The sequence below is a fragment of the Bombina bombina genome, unplaced genomic scaffold (assembly GCF_027579735.1).
Source record: "Bombina bombina isolate aBomBom1 unplaced genomic scaffold, aBomBom1.pri scaffold_993, whole genome shotgun sequence".
In the NCBI taxonomy this organism is placed as follows: Eukaryota; Metazoa; Chordata; class Amphibia; order Anura; family Bombinatoridae; genus Bombina; species Bombina bombina.
This window is the reverse complement of record NW_026512535.1, coordinates 39,673-54,471: the sequence shown is the minus strand read 5'-3', so window position 1 is coordinate 54,471 and position 14,799 is coordinate 39,673. Positions and strand designations below refer to the sequence as shown.

The 14,799-nt window shown below is 36.2% G+C and overlaps 1 protein-coding gene across 1 annotated transcript; it reads right to left on the bottom strand.

Moving 5' to 3' along the window:
• Nucleotides 1-1,388: 1,388 nt before the first annotated feature.
• LOC128644348 (DDB1- and CUL4-associated factor 7) lies at nt 1,389-10,165 on the bottom strand. The gene is made up of 7 exons (XM_053697003.1): nt 9,954-10,165; nt 8,325-8,483; nt 7,611-7,722; nt 6,210-6,328; nt 3,489-3,698; nt 3,157-3,274; nt 1,389-2,258 (listed from the first exon to the last, which is right to left on the bottom strand). Exons 1-7 carry the CDS (start codon nt 10,089-10,091, stop codon nt 2,086-2,088), a joined length of 1,029 nt encoding a protein of 342 aa, XP_053552978.1. The 5' UTR covers nt 10,092-10,165; the 3' UTR covers nt 1,389-2,085.
• Between the last annotated feature and the right edge of the window lie 4,634 nt (nt 10,166-14,799).

Sequence of the window (14,799 nt, the reverse complement as noted above, 5' to 3'; positions counted from 1 at the left end):
TTCTGGGAAGACAGCCATGCAGACCAATTTGATGCAGTGTGCGGCGTATGGTCTGAGCACTGACAGGCTGACCCCCCACTCCTTCAACCTCTGCAGCAATGCTGGCAGCACTCATACATCTATTTCCCAAAGACAACCTCTGAATATGACACTGAGCACACGTACGCAACCTCTTTGGTCAACCATGGCAAGGCCTGTTCTAAGGGGAACCTGTCCTGTGAAACCGCTGTATGGTCTTGCCCACCATGCTGCAGCTCAGTTTCAGGGTCTTGGCAATCTACTTATAGCCTAGGCCATCTTTATGTAGAACAACAATTATTTTTTTCAGAATATTTGCCATGTTCTTTGGCATGTTGAGTTTCCAATGACCATTATGAGAGAGTGTGAGAGCGATAACACCACATTTAACACACCTGCTCCCCATTCACACCTGAGACCTTGTAAAACTAACAAGTTACATGACACCAGGGAGGGAAAATGGCTAATTGGGCCCAATTTGGACATTTACTTACTTTTGTTGCCAACGGTTTAGACATTAATAGCTGTGTGTTGTTATTTTGAGGGGACAGCAAATTTACACTGTTATACAGGCTGTACACTCACTACTTTACATTGTAGCAAAGTGTCATTTCTTCAGTGTTGTCACATGAAAATATATAATAAAATGTTTACAAAAATGTGAGGAGCGTACTCACTTTTGTGAGATACTGTACACACATTTTATAAACATATACATTTATAACATTTATATAACATATTCACCTATGTTCAGAACATTAGAATGTGAAATATTTACAGTAAATAAACAGTATAACACTTTATATGCGTTAACGATTGGTGGCTATGCACATATGCATAGTCTCTTGTTCCCTGGCTGCGTTCTGTTAGATCCCAGAATGCATTACTGCTCTGGAGCTGACCTTAGAATTTATAAACACAGTTATATGCAAGCAAAAAATAATAAAATGTTCTAACAAACAAAAGCATTTTCTTTTTGCACCTTTATGTCCCTTTAATTTTGATTACATTGATTTGAGACCATTATAAAGTTAGAACAAACATCAACCCCCCATACTTTTTTCTAACTTTTCAAACTTATATTAGGGACATATAAAGATGCTTCCACAGCAAGGCTAATTTTATGATCTCTCTAATTTATAAGTGGTTATTTAATGTACACTGTTATTTCAAACACATTTGCACTACGCAATTAATAAAAGTGTATAATCCCTGAGTATAATGCAGTTCTTTTCTGGCTAGTATTATAGTCTAAATTACTTTAATACCAACTCTTCAAGTTACCTGAGTGGGCGGCGATTCTGTTTTATGTATTTTTACCATAGAATTTTTTTTTTGCAAATTTGTGCTCAGAAGAAAAGAAGTCTAGACACTATAAACCAGGCCAAGTTTATTTTAATCAAAATGGCTGACCACTTCAGTTATCACAAGCAAAAAACAGATCAAAAGGTAAATGTAATTAATTTTCCCTCACCTGCAAGAATGGCTGCAGCTTAAAAAGGGACTGTATGAGAAGTATACCTGGGAGAGCCTTATCTGAATAACTGGCCTGTACTCAAGGAAGGCTGGACCCTTATTTCTGCTACCACTGGTCACTGTAGGAAAGGGGCTAAATTTTCACTACGATAGAACAACAAAACAAGTTACAAATACACACAAATATGGCAGCCTGCAAACCTCCCCCTCAAAATATCATTACCTACATACACATAAAGGATATAAAATAAAACTAGCAGATACTACACAGAAATAAAAATATAACAGAAAAAAGGGGAGTACATTATAATCAGTTCTCCCTTGCGCTAAAACTTACCAAGCAGTGCTAACTCATAAACAAAGAATATCCATATGTTGCAATAATGTGATATAGTACCCTTTTCTCGGGCTGAAAAGAGCACCACTAATGACAGTGATGGGATTTTGCACTACCTGGTGAACAAGGCCCGATATCCAGCAGGATAGTTTTCTTTAGGACATTAGAAGGGAGAGAAAGAGGTGTTCTGGAAGTATAAAAACCCCACTATGTGAGATAAAAGTAGGAGATGGAAAAGATTACAATAAACAGCCTTAGACTCGCAGAATTTCCAGACAGTTGTTGTAGCATATAGCAATCCAGTCAGGCTGAGTGCTTGCCCACTGCACATTGTTAATTTCTCCCTCTGCTGTATAGGCCAGAATCGGATCCTCAATGGCTCGTGGCATCTGCTGTATGTCCCAGATTAGGGCCTGGTGATCATCAGCTGAAGGGTAAAAATACAGGAAGGGAGAGCAGTGAATAAAGGGGACAAGTAAAGGTTGCATTTTTTTAAACATCTGTATCCTTTTTTCTTCATAACAAAGAATGTATTTAAAAAAAAAAAAAAAAAAATGTATTAAATCAACATTTCAGTTTTTCTTATTAAAACTTATGGAGACAAATCAGCTGAGCTAGGCGGGGGAGTTGACCCTATCAGGGTGACAATGAATAGCCAGGAATGCAAAATGTATTTCCTTTCAATAAAAACATTTTTTACTTAAAAAAAAAAAAAAAAATTGCATGAAAATTGGTTAAAATAAATAAATTACTGCTCTTTAATATGCATTATAAAGAAATGTAAGTACACTGTCCCTTTAAAAGTATCTACTACATTGACAGTTTATTCTCCTCCAAAATGCACTCACACAGCCTAATATGTACACCAAGAGTATCAAACCTCTGTGCTTTTTTCTCCTCCACTTACATCTCTGCATGTATGTATACACACACACAATAAAGTAGATACACACACAGTAGTGGTTCATTAATTTGCTAACTTCCATCTCACAAATGATACCACCTTAATGTGGAGGATAAATAAAAGAATATAAAAGCAACAGGAATTATATCCATAGAAACAGATTTTGACAGCAGATAAGAAACATAGGCAAGTCTGCCCAAAAGTGTAACTTGAGATCATGACCCCTTGTTCTGGAATTGCTCTTTCTGAAAAAGACACTCTGCTTTATTAAGCCCCTTGATAATCTAGTTGTAACACTGGGAGACATCACTCCCATATTACAACTCTTACAAAAGAATAAAGAAGAAGTTGAAAGTGTTTTAAAAGTATTGTGGCAGAGACAGCCTAATGTGTGCATTACACGGTGGGCAGTAATGCTCACCTGCAGTACAGATGTGGCAGGAGGAGTGTGGGGCCCATGCAATGCCATTTACACAGGCACGGTGGTTGTTGAGTCTAGCCACTGGAGTGCAGGGTACACGGACATCTAAAATCACCACCTGCAGAAAAAGGAAGGTTAACAAAGAAAAGCTCCTTCTGTATATGTCTCTTCAGTATTCTTATTCCACAGCAAAGTCTGTCCATTTTCTATATATTTTTATTTTTTAAAGGTCTATCAACCTGCTGAGGAGAAACTATTACATGATGGAATTGCCCATCCCCCCTGTCAGGGTCACAGTGGATACCATGACTACATCCCCATTCAGATCTTACCTCCATGCCATCCATTGCCATAGTGGCCAAATAGTTGGGGTCCTGCTTGTTCCAGCACAGTCTGAGCAGGGGGTGATGCTGAGGGTCCTCATAGATAATGGTGCTGTGCTCCAAGTGGCGCAAGTCAAACATTCGCACAGACCCGTCTGCTCCCACAGAGGCAAACATGTCCCGACCTCCACCTGCTCGGCTGAAAGCTATATCATACACCTGTCATAGACAAGATAAGGAGCTGAGTTATTGCAACATTAGAGGGTGTTGGGATAAAGGTCAACTGCAGGGACAGTTAACACCATCAATATTTGTGAATATTTGCCAGAGAAAAAGACAACCATTTAATACTAAGTTTTACTATCTATATCTGAAACAATGGGTTGTTTCCAACATGTATGGGTACAACTACAGTATTCACCATTAGATGGTGCTGTAAACAAGCCTGGATATATTTCACTTGTGTAGAATACCAAGTACAGGTAGAAAACCATTTATCCAAACTGCTTGGGACCGGAAAAGGTTTGGATTTCAGAATATTTGCATCTTTAAATTTGACAGTTTGGAGGGGGGACAGGTGAAACCAAGTGTAAACAACAATAGGTTATTGAAGCAGTCCAGCCTCAATGTAAATAAAAAGCATACATTTTATTTTCAAAATGTTAAAACGTAGGCAAAGCCGTGTCAACAAAATTTGGGGTGGATACAGCGCTGGAAATAAAAATGTATGGTTATATGCAAGCAAATAAGGTAAGTAAAATCCCTAAAAACCTATTTTACTAAAAGGAGCACAAAATAAAAAGAAACTTATTTGCGCTAGTGAAAACACACAGTAACACAGCTACAGCATATCCAACAGATTTAAGTAATGTACAATTGAGACTCCGGATAAAAATGAAGTAAAAAATATATACTGCCTATGAAACGGAACACTAGAGATAAAAGGCACTATGTAATATTTAAATATGGTTAAAAAGTCTATTTAAAAGTATATCATAAAATGTAATACACTGAATGAATTAATACAGCAAATTAAACAAACATTATTTCATTTCATATTTAAAAATGGGTATCCCAAACATGTAACATAAGACATAAAACAGATAAGTGTAAGAGATCAGACCTATCGTGAAAGAAAAAAGAAAAAGAAGAAGAAAGGAAAGTGGAAACTCACTAGGTGCACAGATACAAATCAGTCACAAATGAAAAAAACTAAATAGGACTCGTACGAAACTACATAAGAGAAATACCACACAGCAGCAAGTAGAATGCAATGCAATAGCACTAAATATATAACAGAGCAACACTAAAAACAAATGCACTCAAATAACAGATTAACTGCAATGCAAATGCAGAACACAGGACTACAATGCAAATGTAGAACACAGAAATTCATTCAACAGGGTTAATACAGCGTCTTGATTTGAGGGAGCTTAGATATTTTGGATATTAAATTCCTCTCTTTAAGGCAAAGATGCTCCGGAATAAGCAATGTGCAATATGAATGCTGTATTCACAATGTCCTCTGTAAGAAGTGAAAAGAAAAAAACTTTTCTCAAAATGGTGTTGAAATATTCAAATAAAGAGTATATCTGAACTTACAGTATAAAACTCTGCTATCCGCTCCCACTGCAGTCTGCTCACTGAAGAACACAGTATCTATGGAATCGGAATAGTTCAGCTGAACTATTTTGATTCCATAGACGGTGTGTATGTAGTTTCGTACGAGTCCTATTTCGTTTTTTTCATTTGTGACGGTTTTGTATCTGTGCACCTAGTGGGTTTCCCCTTTCTTCTTCTTTTTCTACTTTTTTCTTTCACGATAAGTCTAAGAGATCAGACCTATCTGTTTTATGTCTTATGTTACATGTTTGGGATACCCATTTTTAAATATGAAATAATGTTTGTTTCATTTGCTGTATTAATTCATTCAGTGTATTAAATTATGATATACTTTTAAATAGCCTTTTTTAGACATATTTTAATATTACATAGTGCTTTTTATCTCTAGTGTTCCGTTTCATAGGCAGTGTATATATATTTTTACTTCATTTTTATCCCGAGTCTCAATTGTACATTACTTAAATCTGTTGGATATATGCTGTAGCTGTGTTACTGTGTGTTTACACTAGCGCAAATAAGTTTCTTTTTATTTTAAAGCAGTGTCAACACCAAACTCCAAGCAGGGTATTAAGCCATGAGAGAAATGGTCTGACCGATTCCAGTCCTGGTGACCATAATCATAAACCTAATTGTGTACAGGTTAGTACTGTTTAAAAAGAGTTAAAAACCAATCTCATTGGCTAAAGGAGGTTAATTGTTAATAGTATTTTTTAATTTCATTATTTATTTTTATAGTTTTGTCTAGGTGAAGAATGGTTTTGAGAGGGGTTAAACATGTTCAGTTTATACCCTTTTTAAACCACTGCCTATTTATAAGCAACCTTAATATCTATATACGAAGACCACGAAACTCTTTAAACACATATAGCAGTATATACATAATTACATGCAGATGCCTGCAATTTACCCTCCTTACACAGCACATTCTTACTTTCCCACTTTCACCTAACTCCTTCCCTTTACTGTATTGTTGACTCTATGCTGTATGTCAGTTTATTGAAGTAACTTAGATGTTCACTATACACCCCATATAAACCTATGTATCCTTAATGAGCAATGATGTGTATGAAAGGCAGGTAACCTATCTTATGAGCTGTACTTCCTCACCTCTTTGTCATGTGCAATGAGTTGTGTCTTTACATGCCCAGACACCAAGTTGACCCTGCCCAGGACCTGTCCAGTCTCCAGTCCCCAAATGGTGCATGTTGTATCAATGCTAGATGTCCCTGAAAAGAGCACAAAAGAAACTTGTTACACAGTGCAGAGTATAATGCTTTGCAGATAAATTGTACTGGGATTTATAAAGAATAATAAATAACTTCTACTCTGACTTTTTTTGTACATTTACTAAATTATTCATTTTAAAGAGAGGGGACACTGGGTTTGCTCTGAAATGTGTGTGGCCTGCATTGGTACAAAGCATAGACTACATTTCTGTTTAGTGACTGATCTTCCCCCTACACACAATAAAAAAAACACAACAACCCTCAAAACAAGATAAACCAAACAGTGATAATTTGAGCTTGATCCTTCAAAAACTGACACCAGACTGTCCTTCTGGGACTAGATATGATTTCAGCAAAGGTCAGATTAAAGGGTTATGACAAACTATTTACAATGTTAATCATTTCTATTTTTGTTACAAAAAAAATAAAAACGGATTAAAATTATTTTAAGAGACATTCTACCCAAAATTGAATTGCATATCAAATTAAAATATTTTTTGCAGTGTATTAGAAAACAAAATGCTTCTGGCAAAAAACATATCACCGTTTTATTGCAAGTTTTTACTATATATTGCAGCATATCTAGATATGCTTTGTTTAAGTATATCTACTCAGTCAGCTATCTGAGCAGACGCATTATTTAAAATGCTGGTACCAAGAAGTAATGCTTATTTTCAAAATCAAAATGTCTGATGTGCAATTTAGCTGTAGCTGGAATGTTTACCTATTTCTTAGCAACATAAATAAAGTGATAGATACAGAGGCCGTGTTTCACATGAAAGCATTTATCAACGCCAATCCTCAAATATCTCTAAATTAGCTAGATTTAAAGTATTTCCTTACCTGAGCACAGGTGAAACCACTTGTCAGACAAAGTGTGGCAAAGACAATCTAAAACATTGTCCCTTTAAAAAAAGTAACCAAGGAATGATTTATTTTAAATAACATAAGTAGTACATACAAGATAAATTCCAACTAATTTCTGAATTTAAAAAGCAGAAGATTTTAGTAGGTGAGTGTTAAATGAAAAAGTTTATTCTATCATTTTTCTTTCATTCTCTTACATGCCATAATCTTATACGTCTCTACATCTGAGACACAGCTAATATGTTCATTCCAATACAAAAGTAACATATACACACACACATATATATATATATATATATATATATATATATATATATATATATATATACACACACATACATACACACACATACATATATAGAAATGGGAAGCGAACAAAAATGGATTATTACATGTGCCTCTATAAGGCTCCTACCTAGAAGATTTGGATCAACTTCATTCCAATCAAAGGAGGTTAAGGGGGCACAGAAGTCTGAGTTCTTGTTGTTGTTCAGTAAACATTCCAAACGGGTTTCAGTTTCTCCCACCTGATGAAATAAGTGCAAAAAATTAGAAAAATAATAATAAAAAACATAAAATAAAAGTTGTCGGGTCAAACCTATACACAAATCTAGAAGCATTGTTACGGATACGTGATGCTACATTTTTTATTATCACCGATTTGAGATAGGACAGTTTTCTCACTAGTAATAGTTTATGTGGGTGACACTGTATCCTACCAACAAGTGAAGTATTCTATTCCATGCGTCGTGTCCATAAACTAACAAGTTAATATCTCATAAGGATGGCCAAAAGCTGCTGGCTCCTAGAAATGTGTCAACCACTACTCTAATTTATCACTGGTTTCAGTATGAGGCTTTTACTGTGTATGTGCACATGAATTATATTTAAATATTCTCCATTAAAAAGGTATTTTAAACAGTGTCACTGCACTATAAGTCATGTGTGGGACATCCTGTGACTAAACAAAAATTGTAGGAACACAGAATAGGTTGGGTTTTTAAGTTAAAAAAATAAAAAATAAGCATCTTTAAAAAAAAGAGAACAGCATCAGGTATAAAAGTGTGAAATTATATATATATATATATTTAAAAAAAAAAAAAAAAAAAAAAAAAAAAACAACACTCACCCTCCAAACTCGCAGATAGTCCCCACTGGTGGCTAGCAGATCTGGATACACTCCCTTTGTATCAGGAATCCACATAAGCTTTGTTGTAGGATACGGGTGATCAAAAGTGTTTCTGCAAATAAATTCTGAGCTTTCCTCATCCAGCCCTACCAATTGAACCTGTGGAGTACATAGCAGAAATAGAATACAGTGTACACACATTCCCAGGCACCTGTCATCTCGTTTTGTAAAAGTGTCTATATGCTCCTTCACAGAGCATGAGTGTATTCTTCTACACCACAGCTGTCTAACCTAATAATCAAAGGACGCCATGCAGCTCTTCAAAGCTTTTTCTATCCCCCTACTACTCCTCTCGCTTTCCTCATTTGCAACACATATAATTAAATCTACACCTGCACATTTTAATTATTTATAATGTGTCAACATATTTCACAACACCATCCCTTTAGGGGCATGATTTCACTGTAATATTAACACACACACACAAAAAAAGAAAAAAGATAATCACACAAAAGAGGTTTTAGACATAAGGTACCATCTGATGTAGAACACATTTGTTCAAGGTGATCTAAAGAAGAGGTGGGCTTGTGAGCTTACAATGTAAAAAAAAACAGAAGATGAACAGTCAAGAGAGAAGGTGAGGGATCTAAGATGATAAATAGGTCAGTGTTGGCTGTACACCCCCATAAACAAGCGTGTTTATTTAGGAAAAAGACAAAGCATTTTTTTTTTTTTTAAGAAAGAAGCAAATAATTCTACAGAATAACAGCACTTCTTGAGTAGTGTTGTAGACAGGAATGAGATAGAACTAAAAGAGAAGGTGAGGAATAGGTGCTGATCAGAGTTTATGGATGAGTGGGGACAATATTGTTGAGGATTTGTATATTATGGGGGCCCAATTAGAATGTTATTCTAAACCTAAAAGAAAAAAAAGTTTAGGGAAGGACAGGCTTGTGTGTGCTCATGACAATCTATTAGAGTTGTATAAAGATCCAGGGAGTCTCATTCTTTTTTAATGAGAAAAGCCAGAATGATTCAGCCCATAGCAGCAACATTATTGTATTTTAGGACCAGTCAATTGATCCCAATTTTAATATAAAAGCATAGGTGATTTTTGTAGCTTTTAAAAATATTTTGTTTATTAGATGTGCACCAATACCAGCGTTTTGTGTGTGCAAGAGGAGTTTGGCAATGACATTTATGACAGGCTGCTGTTAGTGAGAAGTTGCAGAAGTGAGATTGAATTAGAGAGTGGATTTAAATTTTAGTTATAACTTCTGCACGAAAAAGGGAGAATGCCAGAAACAATGAATGTGAGGTGCAATAAACCAACATGACCCAAAGACACATTTACTCACAACAAAGGTGCAAGTGAAGACATTGTCTTACATAAATGTTTTGATTTTGAGATTCATTTGCCACTCAAAAGGTTTATATAACTGACTTCTTGTTTTACCAACTATGCACGCATAACAAATACCTCCCCATATACAGGTTGCACTCCCCAGATCTAACTAAACACAGACTGTCTCACTTCACAAACGGCCTATATCATTTACAATGCACCACTTGCGGTTGTACATTTATCATATGTGCACTGTATTTACACATAGATTGCACCTCTCTCACCTTATTGTTATATTCCTCCACGAAGCTCCCCAGTGCCAAGCGGAACCTTTTGTCTGGTCTCACGCTCCAATTCATAGCATATACCGTCCATGGTGCCTCGTATTTGTAGATCTCCTTCCGTTTACCGTGCAAAGACATTATGCGGCACCGAGGCCGTTACCGGGACACTAACAGTAATCTGAACACTGCGCATGCGTTGATTCTTCTCTCCGACGCTAATTGGTAGACTGTACTAACCAATTGTAAATAGGAGGTTGAAGTCAGATCGTAAACACGCGTGGAAACAGAACCTTTACTGATTGGCTGACGCCGAGAATCCTCAGTTTCTGATTTGATCTTCTTTGGTGATTAGGATGTTACTTATACCTTTGTTGATTGGCTAGTTTTCTGCTCGGAGATTAGTGAAGAGAGGAGGTATTAAGATAACCACTAGCAGCAGGGAACGAGAGATGTGAGCTGCAGTACGCAGACTGGAACTCTGTTATGCAGACTGGAACTCTGTTAAGCAGCGCTGTGTAAAATGAGTTTTAAGTTGTCAGTTTACTGATGTACGAGTTATAGTTAGTAAATTATTATATCTTTTTTTTTTTTTAGTAATCAACAAAATATATATATTTATTTTAGCATATGAAGGAGACATACCCATAGCTACTCTTTTGAATGGGCAGTGTACTCAGGCAAGTTGATAAGAATTATTTGTATTCAAACCAGCTGCAGAAACACATTTTCAATTGGTTCGGCTCTCTGTTGCTGTGGAGGTACTTCTCAAGACCCACAAACAAATGGGCCAATCAGAGAAAGCTGGGTTGTGCAGCTAGTTTTGCTGATTGAATCAGCGGTAGATTCCACTTGGGACCAACAGAGCTCTGCTGATCCAGAACAGTACTTCTACTATGTGTTTAACTCATTTTCTGCTGTACTTGTTTTAATTGGGTTGCTTAAAAAGGGTTTAAAGGCAGTTTTGTGATGTCTGTATGCTTGACAGTGAAACTTGAATGATGTGAATGTATGTATGTGTATATATATATATATATATATATATATATATATATATATATATATATATATATATATATAAAAAAAAAAAAAGAACAACAGCATATTTTTATCCAGCACTAGCAAATTCTAATTAAAATAATTCTAGCCAGTTTCAGAATGGTTTGCATAATACAGCAACATTTTTATTAAACATATTTGCAGTACAAATCATACACTCCTTAGTATAATAATAAAACAACACTTTAGAACTGCAACTAATCAATATAATCGATAATAATCGATTATGAAAATAGTTTTCAACGAATCTCATAATCGATTAGTTGGTTTGCAATTAGTTGGTTGGTTGCACCAGCTGCTTCACTCCAATGAGCTCCTGCACATGGAATTGTGTTTTATGGTTATGCCCTTTGCCTAAAAGACGTCTATAGACGCTTGCTTTTCACTTTTTCAGGACAGTATACATTTACAACTACTCTTGGCTTATGAGCAACCCAGAAATAAAACAGGAGTCATCATTTAAACAGTGAAAGAACCCAGCAAGCCTCAAAACCTACAAAGTCAAAAAAGTTCTTTATTGGAGAAATTTAAAATACAGCTATGGGGGCAAAGTTTGCCCCTGCCTACGCCAACCGGTTTATGGGTTGGTGGGAGGTGTGCCACGTCTTTGGAGAGTGAAACCCATACAAATCAGAGATACAGATGTACAAAAGATACATCCATGACCTCCTGTTCGTTTGGACGGGAGGTTGTCAGAGGATAAGTGATTTTGTTCACTATTTGAATAATAATAACATCAATCTTCAGTTTACATATGCATGGGATCGACTTTCGATACCATATTTGGATCTCCTTCTAATAGGGGATAATGACACTCATAGTGTCAAAACATCTTTGTATCGAAAGCCGATTGCCACTAATGCTGTACTTCGTGGTCGTAGCAACCACCCCAAATATACGGGGTTTGGTGTTACTAAAGGCCAGTTCATCCGTGTGAAAAGGAATTGCACGGATGAACAAGACTTTGAGAAAGAATGCTTGTTATTGATGAATAATTTGTTGGAGAAAGGCTATAAAAAGAAAGTGGTTAATTGTGCACTTTTAGAGGTTGGTCGTATGGACAGAAAACAGCTTTTAGCTGAAACAAGCTTGAGTACACAGAGGGGAAAAAATTTCAATTCCTCTAGGCCTACTTTTATCACTACATATAGCGCTCAATTTGATGACATTTGTGATATTGTGAAGAAGCATCTTCCAATACTTACAGCAGAGGACAGCCTCAAAGATTTTATATCACAGGGCTGCAATTTTGTACCAAGGAGAGGCTGTACTCTAGGCAATACACTGTCCCCTAGCTTGTTACGCCAGTCCCCTACCATGAGAAACAGTTGGTTGAAAGTCAAAGGGCATTACAAATGCCATTTCAGTAATTGTATATCATGTGGATTTACCCAAATTTCACGTAATTTTCAGTCATATGTTACTCAGAAGGTTTTCGACCTTGACTCCTATACCAACTGTCGATAAACGTTTGTGATCTACTTGGTGGATTGCACTCAGTGCAAAAAACAGTATGTTGGGTGTACCACCCGTGAGGGTAGGAGTAGGATCAAAGAGCGCCTTAAAAACATTGAAAATGGCACTGAGTGTTCTGATCTAGCCAGGTATTTCATACATTTACATGATAAAGTGGTTGCTACTTTCAAATGGCAGGTGATTGATCATATCAGACCTTCCATTCGTGGAGGTGATAGAACAGCCAAACTGCTATATAAAGAAGCCTTTTGGATCTTCAAGCTGCAGACTAGAAGACCAAGGGGCTTCAACATAGATGGTGACATCATTAATTTTTGGTGCCACCAGCGTTGACTTGATTATTTAGTTGTTCTCTATCTAAACATTAAGTAACCTTATGGCAGCCTATTAATTTATATTTAAGTGCTGTCTCACTATTCCAATATTTGTTTTGGCAGTCTGGTAGGTCGCTTACACTATATCTATTCACAATTTTACCATATAGTCTTGAGGAGAGTGTCCTCTTATATCCCTCTCAGCTAATAACTAGTGTTAGGCCGTTTGGTATTATATGTTAGCTGTTTTTAGCTGTATGAGGTTGCCTCTATTTAGATAGACTATAAAGGAATAGTAAGTCCTAGGAGTGTATTTCTTAAAGGGACAGTCTACCATTGAATTGTTATTGTTTTAAAAGATAGATCATCCCTTTATTACCCATTCCCCAGTTTTGCACAACCAACACAGTTATATTAATATACTTTTTACCTCTGTGATTACCTTGTATCTAAGAACCTTCAGCCCCCTGATCACATGACTGTGACTGTTTATGATCTATTGTCTTGCAGTTAGCATTGTGTTGGGCTAAATCCTAAATAACTTCCTGTGCCTGTACACAGTGTTATCGATATGGCCCACGTGTACTTTTAGTCTCTTTGTGTTGAAAAGGAATTTAAAAAGTCTGTGATAAGAGGCAGCCCTCAAGAGTTTAGCAATTAGCATATGAGTCTGCCTAGGTTTAGTTTCAACTAAGAATACTAAGAGAAAAAAAGCAAATTTGATGATAAAAGTAAATTGGAAAGTTGATTAAAATTACATGTCCTATCTGAATAATGAAAGTTTAATTTTGACTAGACTGTCCCTTTAAGTTATATCTATAAGCACATACCTAATTGTTCAGTTATGTAAAAATATATTTTTTCATATACTTTTATATTCTAACTAATAAGTGTTGGCTATGTCACCTGGGTCAACCTTTTGCTCATTACCAGATTTTAGTATTAATGCTGATTTCCACATTTGCTTTTGATTTATGACTTTTGCATTAGGCTTTAGTCAATGGTCACCATATTGGTTGTTTACCAATATATATTTAAGTGTTGTTTGATTACTCCATCATCAATTTTGATAATTTGAAAGGCCGATTATAGTTATATACTTTCTTATCCTTGTATCGTTTAGGATAGTGTCCTCTCATACCCCTTTTGGTTAATAACTTGTGTTAGGCCTCCTGGGTTTATATGATAGCTCTCTTTAGATGCAAGAGGATCTTCCCTATAATTAGGTTTAAATGAAAGGAAGGGTCTAGCAGTATATCTATTAGGTCAAATCTGTGGTTCATATTCAGTCTATCAAATTTGATTTGATCCTTTGTTTATATACTTTAGATGTAAAAGACCATCTCTTTATGATGTATCATGAAAATAATTAAAATGTGATATAATAACTCCACACTTTATATGATGTTATGCATAAACTGATATGTAGATATACATTCCATTAGGTATGAGCTATGTTATTTTTTTTAATTTTTTTTTTTATCTTTTTATACTTCAATTTTGCAACACTGCTGATATCCATGTTTGTTCTTGATTATGCTTTTTATTACAACCGGTCATGTCCCTTTAAATTTGCAATCTATGGGGTTTTTGCACCTGGGGGCTAAGGTGCATTTAAGGAGCTTTGAATCTTCAATTTGTAAGTCCATGAATAAGGCAGAGGGCTGCCGAAACGCCTAGGACCTGTTATTCTATCCTAGGTTGCTAGGGCAATTAGCTTTTATGCTGTATTTTAAATTTCTCCAATAAATAACTTATTTGACTTTCTACGTTTTGAGGCTTGCTGGGTTCTTTCACTGTTTGATTATCCACTTACTTCCCAGCTGAGCCTCAGCGTTTCCAGGACCCACTGTGGCTACCATTGGTCAACGTCACGGCTAGACGTCAGTCGGAAGAACAGCTCGCTGTGTCGGCAGCCTGTGCTGCTATCGAGCATCGACAGCACGCTCACCCTGCTTGGAGTTTTGGCTCAATTGGTGCTTAGGAGGCTGGCGGAGCGG

What these genes read in the sequence shown, in the direction of transcription:
- LOC128644348 (XM_053697003.1), bottom strand. Translation starts at nt 10,091, where the DNA reads ATGTCTTTGCACGGTAAACGGAAGGAGATCTACAAATACGAGGCACCA. An exon ending in TCATTGCACATGACAAAGAG is followed by an intron (nt 3,699 to 6,209) that starts GTGAGGAAGTAC and finishes TGTCTATGACAG; the next exon opens with GTGTATGATATAGCTTTCAG. An exon ending in CTGCCACATCTGTACTGCAG is followed by an intron (nt 2,259 to 3,156) that starts GTGAGCATTACT and finishes TTTACCCTTCAG; the next exon opens with CTGATGATCACCAGGCCCTA.